This window comes from Ahaetulla prasina, chromosome 1 (genome assembly GCF_028640845.1).
Source record: "Ahaetulla prasina isolate Xishuangbanna chromosome 1, ASM2864084v1, whole genome shotgun sequence".
NCBI classification, from domain to species: domain Eukaryota; kingdom Metazoa; phylum Chordata; class Lepidosauria; order Squamata; family Colubridae; genus Ahaetulla; species Ahaetulla prasina.
Window position 1 is genome coordinate 184866281 of NC_080539.1, and position 13434 is coordinate 184879714.

The following is a 13434-nucleotide window of genomic DNA, read 5'->3' on the forward strand; positions in this document are numbered from 1 at the left end:
GTGGAGCCAGATGCCTGGGAACAGAACAATGCTATCTATATTTAAATATAACTTTTAAAAAAAGCTTATCCGAGAAATCTGTACTGATTTTCCCTCCAGGAAAAAAAAATCTCACTTTTAAAATAGAATATTCATTGAACTAGATTTTGTTGTAAAAAAAATCACATTGCAAAAGCGATGGAGTGAATGGAAGATGAATAATTTTGAGTATCCTTAGAGAATTATGGGAGCTAATGTGTGAAAGACTTATTACTAAATGAATGGAGATTTCCCTTTCCTGCAATTACTTTCCTGATAGCTACTTTCATCCCTACGGGACTCTGCTTTCTGGCAATTGGTCTCTCCCCTCAACGAATTAGGGTTCTGGGAGCTTCATAAGATGCTGAGCAGGACTTCCTAGCTAGCCTTCATTAACAGAAGACCCATGAGCCTTGAGGCAATAACTTATCAAGAGTTCATAAGCAAACATACTACTCTGCAGGCAGAGCTCTGTATCAATGCTTAAGGTGATGTTTTTGTGTTGGGTAAAAATATAATAACTGCAAATGATTGTTCTAAAATGGATATTTCTTTCTACATGCATTCAGATATAATGCTTGGTTGCTTGTACCCAACAATAATGTAAAGAAGTATTTTTCTCTAACAATAATTAGGTGTTTCAAAAATTTAGCAGGGTAGCAAATTAATTAATCTTTTTGCATGAGTTGAAATCACATCTTATGAATTTAACAATGCCCCCATATTAAACACTGCAAGCAACTATTTTTAAATGCAGAGTGGAAGAGATGTTCACTATTCTAGTAACTGCAAGTGTTTACTCTTCAACAATATGCTCTGTGTAATTGGAAACGTTAACATTGATATTGCCTTGGTATATATTACACACTACCTTAGTTACTGCTTCCTTTTCAAGCCATAAGTTCTTTGCTGTTCTGAAACTCTAAAAAGCATGCTTTAATTTGCTTTTCATCAATACTTCAACCCTTCATTGTATTCTTTGGTATAAAGATTCTTCAGCAGTGACAAATTATCCAACTATCATACATATTGTCTTCCTGTTTCCTTGCAATTTGCAGTATTTAACAGAAAGTCTATATATTTTTTTAAAAAATCTAAACATTTTAAAAAAGTTAGTCCAATTTGAATTTTTTCAAACTTTCTGAGTTTCCAAGAAATCTTCATTACAAACAGTAGTCAAAAAGGGATAAGGAGACGTGGCTGCTCTTTGAGCTATACCTTTACCAGTTAATAGGCTTAGAAGAAATGAGAGTCTCTGTATATTCAGACTGGCTCTTACGAGGCATATTTTAAAATTAGATTATATAAACAGGCAGTCCCAAAAGTTGCTGGAAAGAAGGAACATAACTTTATAAGTCCTAGTTTTAGGAGTGTATTGGCCATATGGCTAAGAATCTGATTATTAAAATAATAAACAGGAAATTCTGAACAAATCTTAAATTAATATATATATATATTATGCATATATATTATATACCTATAATATATGCAATATTATATATAATATATTCTTTTGATTGAAATGTCTGAGAGTAGTTAACCCAGGATTAGATTATGGTAAATGAGAAAGTTTAGGCTACTCAATTATGTGAGCCGTTCCATGTAGGTTTTACATTACTCTTCCTGAGTGATGGGTGCACAGATTTGTGCAAGGCGAAGGAAGAAACAAATTCAGCACTATGGTATATTTATTCCACCAGCAAACAGGAAAATTACAGAGCTGTGATGGCAAACCAATAGCATGCGTGCCACAGGTAGCACACAGAGCCTTCTCTGTGGGAACGTGAGCCATCACCCCAGCTCAACTCCGCCGTGCATGCATGGGTGCCTCCCACCAGCCAGCTGGTTTTTGGATTTGCTATGCATGTGTGGGGCGCATGCATGTGGGGAGACGCATGCATGCGCAAGGTTGTGCACTCATGCGTGAGGTTGAGGTACACGTGGGGTCACGCATGCATGCACGAGGTGGGTGCACATGGGGGGGTTGCATGCACTTGTGCGGGGTGGGGTGCACATAGGTGTGCACATTACATTATAGGGGTGTGTCTGTGCACACACTTTTGGCACTTGGCACTGAAAAGGTTAGCCATCACTGTTATAGAGGGATTGGATATAACTCTAAAAATTCTATTCAACTATGAGAGACTCAGAATAGATAATCTACATAAGGGGTCTCTAACCTTAGTAACTTTAAGACTTGTGGACTTCAACTCCCAGAATTCTTCAGCCAGCTGGAGGTTGAAGACCCCCGATCTAAATGATCATAATGTTAAAAATCCATCTTCTCAGCTGAAAAATACATTCTTGGTGCAATTATTAGGTTCACGATTGTGGATCCAGAAACAGGCATAGCATATGTGGTTGGATAATTGTTACAACTGGATTTACCGCTTTAACACGATTCTGCATTACTTGATTGAATATTCAGTGGTAATATGTGAACAATTGAATCAGAAGTACATTTTTATTGTAATGTTAACATTATATTCCCATAAATGACATATGCAAGTGTACTTATATATGCTTACTTTCTTTTCTTTTGCACTTTGGTTTTATGTAGATTATAATTAGAAAATATGCCGACAAATATAATCGAATAATCTAATAATCCTTAGATACAGAAAGTATATACACACACAAACATTGGGATTTTGAATGAAATATTTATTTAATTCTTAATTTGTTTAATAAATTGAAACATAAAATTTTATAAGTATGTTTCCCAGTTCCCCAAAAATCTTTTATTTATTATGTTAAATTTTTAACACGATAGGCCTTTAAAATCTTTTCTGATCGTTAAAAATATTTTTCTTAACTCCTATAATTTTATTATTATTCCATTGCATTTTTTATCATTAGCCAGTTGACTCAAATTTGTATTTTGCAAACAAATGCATGATTGCTTCATTTGCCATGCAATTCCATGTATTTTTCTCTGATTTAAGACCCTTTGAAATAAATATATAGAGAATTCCAAATTAAACTGCTTCTTATTTCTGATCCATGTTGAATCTCAAAATGGAAACATTTTTCATTTATATTTTGCCACATCTTATGGGTGTAGGAAGTAAATCCTGGACTATATATAACTGAAATGTGGCATAAGAAAGCATTGCATGTAGAAAAAAGCTTCTCCCTCCATGTACAAAGATCACATTTCTTTGATGATGAAGTTGTTTTAGAGCCTCATTCTATTTTAATGTGAGAGTGGCCCATCTGTGATTGCAAAATATAGTAATTTGCAAGAATATACAATACAAAAACTGTCCTTGGGGCAATTTTTCTGAAGACTGATCATTCATATTCAATCAGAATGCAGAACTGGCAGGCAAGTTTCATTGACTTTGGTCACCACATGTTTTTTCCCTCCATAATCGTGTTTCTTACTGTTTTTCAAAGAAACATGTCGAACACTATTCAACTTGCATGGATTCACTTGGTTTAATGCTTTCACCTGTTGCATTTCTCTTTTTTTCAAGCACAAGAATCTGCTGACATTATTTTCCTTATTGATGGATCAAAGAACGGCGCTGTCACTTTCTCAGCCATTCGTGATTTCATTGCAAATTTAATTGAAAGACTCTCAGTTGGAGCTGAGCTCATACGCATTGGGGTGGTTATGTTTAGTGATGAACCCAGAACTGTATTCTCCTTGAACAGCTACACCCAAAAAGTTGATATTCTAGAGGCAGTGAAGGCCCTTAGCATTCTTGGTGGTGAGGAAGCTAATATTGGAGACGCTCTTGATTTTGTCATGCAAAACCACTTCACCCACTCAGGAGGCAGCAGAATAGAGGAAGGTGTGCCACAGATTTTAGTGCTCATAAGTAATATTGAGTCTAGCGATGACATAAGAGAAGGAGTTTTAGCAATGAAGCAAGCTAGTATATTCTCATTTTGCATTGGGGTCCAAAATGCTGACAATGCAGAGCTTCAGCAAATTGCTACTGATGCAAGCTTCGTATTTACTGCCCTGGATACACGTAACCTTGGTGAACTTCAAGAACTCTTACTGCCAAACATTGTTGGAGTGGCCCAAAGACTCATTTTGTTAGATGCCCCAACCATTCTTACAGAAGGTATGTATTTTTCAATGAACTGTTATCTTCAATTTAGTTATTTTTGCTCTTATATCAAATGTTACTTGTTTGATAGTAGCCTGAGGATTGAGAATGATGGGATTGAGGGCAGATGCTTATGTGTAACTGCATAAACATAGATACCATACTGGCCTGACCATATGCTGAGGCACATGAAATGCTGTTATCTTTCCACCAAAGTAGGGAACAAAGTACTCACTTATGTACTTTGCCATTTAAAAAATGCACTAAGAAATAGCAGTTATGTTACTACTATTGCCATTATTATGACCGCAATCATGAGCAGGAGTTGTGAAATTCCAAATGGCACTGCCAATTTTAACAGTTTTGCCTGAAATTTAGGAATTCATCTTTCTTAGTTTTTTCAGGGAAAGAATAAACATTGGAGTGAAGGATGAGAAGGGGGAAATCTTGGTTTGTAATAGTGGCAAATATCTATAGCTTGGGTGTAAGATGTGGGTGGAGATTTATTGGCTGGTTTCCAAACGTTTCATTACCAGGCTAAAATAACTTCTTCAGCAGAGTTTAGGAGATGTCACTGTCAGTGTTTCTCTGTTTATAAGGGCTTCAGGTATGGGTGTATCAAGTGAGGATCTTGTGACAGGACTTGTGATGGATCAGCTGTGAATCATCAGTGAGCCTTGTGATGGGTCTTGATGAGTCAACTGTATCATCACATCAATTAAAAAACCAGGATCCGCAAACACCAGCAGGCAGTCAAATGCCATGATCCCAAATCCTTAATCTCTACCCACATCAACACCAAACAGCATCAGTTTGATTGGAGCAACACAAAAATCATTGGCCATGCTACCTCCCGCCATGCTTGTGAGTTCATCAAAGCCTGGCACTCCACAAATAATTCCATCAACAGACAGATTGACCTACAACCAGCTATGAATCCCTCAGAATTCAAATCAGCTACACAGTCAACCAGAGACAGCACCAACCCTCAATCAACCCACACAATTCCTCCCCACCCCAGCAGTTCACCTCCCAAGGATCCTGACCTGAGGTAATCTTATCATAAGACTCATCACAAGACTCACTAATGACTGACAGCTGACCCATCACAAGACCTGTCACAAGTCCCTCACTTGACACACACCCATACCTGAAGCTGTTATAAAAAGAACACATCAGTGGTGAAATGCAGCCAGCTCTATCCGGCTCGTGTGTACTGGTAGTGCCGGCGGCGGGTGGTTTGGTGAGTTGGTAGTGCCAGTGGCGTGAGGCTGCGCCCCCCCAAACCAGGACATCATCACGTCCTGGCTTTGACCCTCGGCGCACGTGCAAGTGAAGCAAGCCAGTAGGAAAGGTAAGTGCATTTTACCCCTGACTGATATCCACTGAAGATGTTACCTAGCCTGGTAATGAAATGTTTGGAAACCAACCCACAAGCTCAGAGAATGAACCTTACTCTTGCCTTTGCTTGTCTTAAAAGTTTTGGTCTTCATTCTATGCAATGCACACATTTACACATATCAATGCTGTTTGTTTAATCCACACATACAAGTCTGCCTTGGATTTCTACTTCAAAAACGTCCACCTTTTTTTATACAAGGCACCAACTTTGTGCTTCCTCTAGGTCAGTGTTTTTCAAACTTGACAACTTTAAGCTGTGTGGACTTCAGCTCCCATAATTTCCCAGTCAATAAGCTCTAGGTCAGGGGTGTCAAATTCATGATGACATGTTGTTGTCATGTGACATATCACATTTTTTCCCCTTTGCTAAAATGGGGGTGGGAATGGCCAGCGTATGACAGCCATGAGTTTGACACCCCTGCTCTAGGTTCTTCCTCTACTCCAAGTTTCAGGGTCTCAGCATTCTCAGGTCCTTGTCTAGTGCAGTCTTGAGGTTCTAGAATGAAATAAACAGTCTGTTGCAATTTAAAATGTACTTAGTCTATATCTGATCTGTTATGGAACAGCAGGATCTGAAAGAAAAAAAGCAACTCATACAATGAAACTCTTAGTAATCATTCCTGTCACTGAGATTCCAGATTGAAAAATGGTACCCATCAGTGTCCTGGTGATAGGTCAAATAACCTGCTATTTTTCAGTCTGGAATCTCTATTTCATAAATCTGTCTCTCTATTTTTCCAAGTTGAATGTTCTGGAGATAATGAAAATGAGATCCAACCAAAGCTCTCTTTTCAACCTTGTTTCAAACTTTAAATAATCCTAGGAACAAAGTGGGATGGGTGGGTTGAAAAGGCAAGTAGGGTGGAAAAAGCTACATCTCTTGCTTTCCAACCTCCAGGTTACCTGGGTAGTCTCTGAAAATGTTAAGGCTTTCCCCTTAAAGCCTTAACATCGAAGTCTGGATTAGAATAATAGAATTGTCTTGTTATTTATGATTTAGTATATTTTACAATGGATTATTTATGAAATCAATGCTGCCTCTGTCCCATAACCAAGCTTGAAAATGACTGGAGAGGGTCCAGATAATCTGCTTCATCGAGGGTACTTTATAGTGTCTTCCTCAAAAGACAGTTGGAGGCCAAGTGCTATTTATTTAGGACTGCACTCCCAAATCCATACAGGGAGAATCTCTCAGGAAGGATTGTACTGGCAGTCCAGGTGGTCACACTTAGCTGCAGCCCCAGGAAGGAACCAAAAGAGAAAAACTCTAAAATTACAGACATTTATTATATTCAACCATAATGTTTAATAATTAAATGACTTTTCAATCACTGTGAGCTGTATACAAGATTTTAGGGCAATATTCCGGCTCTAAAATTAAACCTGCTCTTAAGATTGTGAAAAACACAGTTCCTAAGTGTTTACCTAGTTTCTATGCTGGACAAATGAAAGTATATATATGAAAACAGGAAAGATGCATGTTAGCCTCCTTTCAAGTGCAGAAGTCACTCTACCTATCATCTCAAGATTTGATAGTTGAATCTTTTTATTACTATGTTTACATCCCAGAGTAATAGATCTTTTGGAGCTAAAAGTGATTGATGTGAATTTCACATCTGAGTCAGAATCATGTTTGCCCTAAGATCTATTATCTCCCACATAAACCATTTTTGGACTGAAGAGGATTCAAATGATCTACTTCATCTAGGATATTCTGTAGTTGACTTGCTACTACTATCTCAACAACTTCCTTAGTAACTTGCTGAGTTATTCTTCTATTGGGGCTGTATATGTATAGTCTAAAACACATACAGTATGTATATTATTTATTACTTATTGATGCCAATGGATAGTTAGTTTGCTTCCACTCAGTGCTGAGCTCACTCTTCATTCATTCATTCATTCACATGCTGACAATCTATCTTCTAGTTTAAGGTAGCATACAAATGCCTATCTACAGTAAAATTAACTATAGCAATTAAAACTATTTTAATCCCCTCAAAATATTTTCAGCCCCATCCTAAAGTGTAACAGGGAAGGAGGGTGATGAATCAGACTAACCTATCACAGCATGTTGTTCCATATTTGAGGAAAAGTTGAAACTATTATTTTTGTAAATAATTTTATTTCCATTTTTCAACATCATATTTATATACAATCTATTATCCATCATTAATCATTAATTTTTATTTATTACTAATTCAGGCCTGCCCAACTGCCACTTCCTTGCTACACAACTTCCCTCTCTACCCTCTACTACTTTCCCTTATCCTTCATCCCCTTCACTTTACTACTTCCTCTCCTCCTTCTCCACTCCTCCCTTCTTCCACCCTATCTCACCCTCTTATTCCCCTCCTCCTTCTCTGCACTTTCCTATCTACTTTCTTCCCTCCTTCTACTCCTCTCTCCTTTTCTTGAAATGGCAGTCGAGCATCCCCAATATCATTTTAAATGTTTTAAATTCATATCTTCTAAGATTACTGTACATTAATAATCAGTCCATGTATTTTAGGAGGAATTTCCTTCATCATTTTTATATCTTGTCCCAATATCTGAAATTTATTTTTATAAAAGGCTTGCAAAATTTCATACCTAACCTTTTTAGTTGTAAAATAAATAACCACATCCCTAGGTACTCTATTTTGTCTTGCCCACCAAGAATTAACACGATAAATTCTTTCAATATTAGTCTCAAAATCTTCTGGCTCCACACCCTTTATCTGTGCAAAGGCTTGCGTAAAAATCTCCTTTAAATTTTCCTTCCTGTTTTGTTTCAACCCCCTCACCCTTATAGCATATTCCATTAATCTATATTGTAATATTACTCTTTCTTCATCTGCCCTATCTACCTTTGCCTTTATATCTTCCATCTTATTATCTAAGTTCCAATTGTTTTGATTTTTTTGAATATCTTCTATTTTCCTTTGCAGCTCTAAATTAGCTTTATTAAATTCTGCAAGATCATCCTGCATCTGAATACAAGAACTTAATATTTGCGCAATTGCATCCTTTACCATTTTCATTTCCCTCTTCTGCTCTTCCACCACTTCCTTGAAATCCAACATCTCTTTCTCTATTTCATCAAATTTTTGATCTATTTCTAAAAAATGACTCTCCAAAAACTCCTGTAAAAAATTCTTTACTACCTTTTGATTTCTTCTTTAATTTTTGAATCTGAGCTGAAGAAATTTCAAAGTTTTTAATAACTTTTGGCACTATTTGCTTAAAAGCCATTTAAAAAAAAAAAGGATAGCTTAATAATAGACCACAAAAAAGAGAAAGAAAATTTTTTTTAAAAGACAATTTCAAAAAAACCTATCTTCTAAATCACTATAATCCCAAGGAAGATGAAAAAATATAAATCATAAGATTCTCATTTCTTCCAATTAGTCAGTATCTTCCTATATATCTTCTTTTTCAACACACTTTTGGCACTATTTGCTTAAAAGCCATTTAAAATATATATATATATATATATAACTTAATAACAAGTCAAGAGAAAAGGAAAAATATTTAGAAAAGAAAAAATTTCAGAAAACTTTTCTTCTAAATCAGTATAATCCCAAAAAAAGAAAAAATATAAATCATAAAATTCTCATATCTTCCGTTTAGCCAGTATGTTTCTATGTGTCTTCTTTCTTCTATTTCAACACTAGCTGTTAGTAAGCATTTCTACTTTCGTTTTCAGAGCACACATTCCACAAAACCGCCATTTGCTTTCTTCTCTCCTATCTTCGCAGCCAATAATTCCTCAGGGTCTCACAATCTTCTTACAAACAGGTGTTAGAACTCCAGTTTTTGCTCCGTCCACGTTCCAATCCATCATTAAATCAATTCCTGTCGTAGAAATTGGACGCTTCGTTTGTTCGCCATAAAGGCAAAAGCCTCTCCTAGCCAGGAGCTTATCAGGTTTTAGAGGGAGAACTTCCCACCAGCTTTTAAAGCTTATTAGGGCATCTCAACCTCGAACCTAATTGCTCAACTTTCCTCCTTCGCCCGAAGGAAAGAATCCAAGCTGTTGGACTCAGATTTACGATGTCCTAACAGCTTTACAGACTAGGGAGTTAGCAGCTAAATCATAGCTGCTTCTTCACGAAGCGGAGCCAAACCCGGAAGTCAAGTTGAAACTATTATTGAAGTTAAGTGTGTCTGTGGCAGACTGGGCAAAAGGATCCCCATGGAAGCTCTTTGGGACAGTTTGTACATGAAGTACATGATCTTGCAATAATAAAGCTTTCTTCACAGTTCCATATGAGAGCCATTACCATGTCATTTTAAGGTGATTTTTAATGGGAATATCACCAAGGTAGTATGAAATCCCTTTAACTTATTCTTGGAATTGTGTGCTCATTTATAAAGCTGTTCACTTACTGATGTTGGTTTCCTGCAGGTTTTGGACCTAAGTATGTTTTGCTGTTATAAAGTTGTTTAGTTACCTTCTCTTGGTCTTTCCATGCATGGAAGTGGGAGGGGAGGCAGGATTTTTAATAGGTTTGATGTTATTCTACTGTAAAGCCAGAAAAATGTAGTTGCATGAATATTGCCCATGAATTTTAAGCAGAAATACTGAAGTGCAAAAAAAATCATAAACATAAAGTTAGATTGAATATGTTGTAACTCAACAATTAAAGTAAATGTCTTGTACAACAAATAGAAATGTTTATCTAATAATGCTTGCACCGATTCAGAATTTATTCGTGTTTTTCAGTGAGTAAGCACACTGACTGCTTATATGTTGTTGCTTACAGTTGTTGAAGTCAATAAGAGAGACATAGTCTTCCTGATAGACGGTTCTACTGCACTGGGACCTGCCCCCTTTAATGCAATTCGTGATTTCGTGGCCAAAATCATCAACAGACTGGAAATTGGACCAGATCTCATTCAAGTTGCAGTGGCACAATATGCAGATACTGTAAGACCAGAATTTTATTTTAATAGCTTCCAGACAAAAAAGGATATCGTCACCAATGTTAGGAAAATGAAACCAATGGGTGGTGCCACACTTAATACAGGCTCAGCATTGCGGTTTGTTAAAAACAACCTGTTCACCAGTGCCGCTGGGGCCAGAATTGATGAAGGTGTCCTTCCCATTTTGATTCTGATCACTGGGGGCGTGTCCAGGGATGATGTTCTCCAATCAACACAAGAAATTAAAAGGAATGGCATTGTGGTCTTTGCTGTGGGAGCCCGAAATGCTGATCGTACTGAACTTGAACAAATTGCCTACAAATCAAGCGTGGTTTTTACCCCTCCAGAATTCCGCACAGTGGCACTAACAGCCATCATTCCTGATGTTTTGTCACCTATAAGGTTACTCCCTATAAATTTTGTGGAAATACCATCAACAGAAGGTAATTTCTGTTCATTTTATTTAACACTTTTTTAAAAAAAGAGCAACTTATATATGCATTCATTCATTCATTCATTCATTCATTCATTCATTCATTCATTCATTTTGCTGTTTGATTCCTGTCACTAGCTGGTACATACAGGTAGCCCTTTTTAAGTGACCACAATTGGGGCTAGCAACTTGGTCATTGCAAAATAGTCACTAAGTGAAACTGCAACTGTACTTATTTTACTTCAGCTTTCCTTTGCATTACTAACCTGTGAAAGTCATAAATGAGAGGATTGGTTATTAAGTTTCTTTTACATCACTATTGTAACTTGGAACAGTTACTATACAAGGCAGTTGCTAAACAAGAACTGCTTATATAGTCTATTCATTGCTTGAATTTATTTATGGATAGGTTTGTATTGTTCGTATTTAACTATATAATTTTGACAATTAAAAATTGGTATAGAAAATATTGCATACATTGTAGCTAACATTTGAAAACATTGCTAGATATATTTTTTCATATATTTCTTTTGCCTTACATGTAAAAGTGGCAGGTTCAAAGACATTAGCATTGTCCATTTATTAATTAGATCACCATGATGTTTCTGCTAAATTGAGCTAGCTGGAATCAGTTATCCCTTATTCAGTTTCCATACTATTTAATTATTCAGTGATTACTTAGCTCATTTACAGCTATTAGCTCTTTATTAATAGCCATAAGATATTACTAGAGAAATGCATAGATTCATTATTATTTTTTCTAAAGACTTGAATATCCTCCTTCAAAATAATAGAAATACTTTTTCTCTCCCATCAAAGTTATAATTATATAATAATAAGTTCATAAAAAATTTAGCAATCTGTAATTTATTTTAAGAATTGAGGGAAAGAGATTTTTTAAATAGGAAATTTAATCCCTGAGATGGTCAATCTACTTTCTTCTCCATCATCTATCCATCTGGTAATGTAACTGTTCGCTCTAATCTTATCATACAATACACAAGGAAGGTGAAAACATCAGTTATAACCACAAAATGTTAGTTTTCTAAATGGCCTCCCCAATAATATTAAATGTTCATAACCATTTTGAAGTTGCAGTACATCACTATTAATTTACTAACTTTCCAGATATCGCTTTACCCTTAAATTAGAATATAGTAAAATCTGCAACTTAAACCTTTTTCAAAATGTACATTTCTTACAAATATTTTCTTGCATGGTACATATCACTGATGACATTTTTATTTTAGAACTGAAATTAAAAATGCTCTTAAATGTTGCTTTATTTGTGAAGATACATTTTCTTCCTCTCCCCTTTTCTCTTTGTAAATATGTAATATGGATGTACATTCTTCCTTTTAAAGAAATGTTCACTTCTGTAATTAGATTAATCCAATTCTACATGGAAATCAACTGGTCCATCCCACACCCCCAATCTTTTCAAGCCTCTTCAGTGGATTGGAAAAAGTTGTTGAATAGTGTAGGTGGGGTTTTATAGGGCCTCAATAGGTATTAATAGGGAACGTTTGATAATAGGCAGCAAAAGATTTTACTTTCACTTTTTCCTTTGTTAGCATTTCTAAACATTACATTCTAAACATTTCTAAACAAGATTTCCATTTATGCGGACATTCCTACAGTTTTGATTGAAGAACATGGAATTCTCTGTATCTATCAGAGGTGGGTTTCAGCAGGTTCTGACCAGTTCTGGAGAACCAGTAGCGGAACTTTTGAGTAGTTCGGAGAACCGGTAATAAAAATTCTGACTGGCGCCACCTCCATCTATTCTCTGCCTCCCAAGTCCCAGCTGATCGGGAGGAAATGGGGATTTTGCAGTAACTTTCCCCTGGAGTGGGGTAGGAACGGAGATTTTACAGTATCCTTCCCCTGCCATGCCCACCAAGCCACGCCCACCAAGCTATGCGACGCCCACCAAGCTGGTAAAGGGGTAGAAATAGGCCCAGTTCATGGCAGGACATTTAGCCCTTTGAACATAAAGTGGTCAAAGCAGAGCACTCCATCCTGAAAATTTCATGTTGCCAGTTTACATGTTTTTTTCCAAATCATGTCTGATTTTCAGAGGCTGCCTGGATAAGTCCCTGCAGTTTTCCTGGCAAGATTTTTCAGAAGTGGTTTGCCATTGCTTCCTTCTTAGAGCTGAGATAAAATGATTGGCCGAAAGTCATCCATCTGGCTTTGTGCCTAAGGCAAAACTAGAACTCAAGGTCTCCCAATCTGTAGCCTGATGCCTTAACCACCTATATCAAACTGAATCAATCATGCAGGTGAAGATTTTCCAATTGACCTTATTTGACCAGATGATCAGAGTCTTTGGAAGATTTTCTATCCCACTTGCATTGTCCACTGAATTCAGGAAATAGAATCTTAATATCAGATAATCTTTACACACTTCCACATGCACATATGTAGCTAGCAGTCATTACTTGCAAATGGAAATCTGATAAATATCACATTTTAAAATGTAGTTGGTGTGTTTTGATTAATCATGAGGTGGATGGCTCTTGAAAGTCCTCTCGGTTCTTCTTTTCTTCTTTTCATGGCTGTGTTGTGCTGTACTGTCTTGCCTTGCCTTGCCTTGCCTTGCCTTGT

The 13434-nt window shown here is 36.5% G+C and overlaps 1 protein-coding gene across 17 annotated transcripts in view; it reads left to right on the plus strand.

The window, feature by feature from the left end:
- The window catches only part of COL6A3 (collagen type VI alpha 3 chain), a 160556-nt gene that overhangs the window by 52427 nt on the left and 94695 nt on the right, over positions 1-13434 (plus strand). For 15 of the 17 annotated variants that reach the window (XM_058184995.1, XM_058185007.1, XM_058184998.1 and 12 more), the window contains 2 exons: positions 3498-4097; positions 10232-10834. In XM_058184995.1, the coding sequence (XP_058040978.1) occupies positions 3498-4097; positions 10232-10834 (1203 nt within the window). Of the gene's footprint in view, positions 1-3497; positions 4098-5289; positions 5437-10231; positions 10835-13434 lie in introns of those variants that run through there. The other 2 variants (XM_058185062.1, XM_058185054.1) reach the window with 2 other exon arrangements.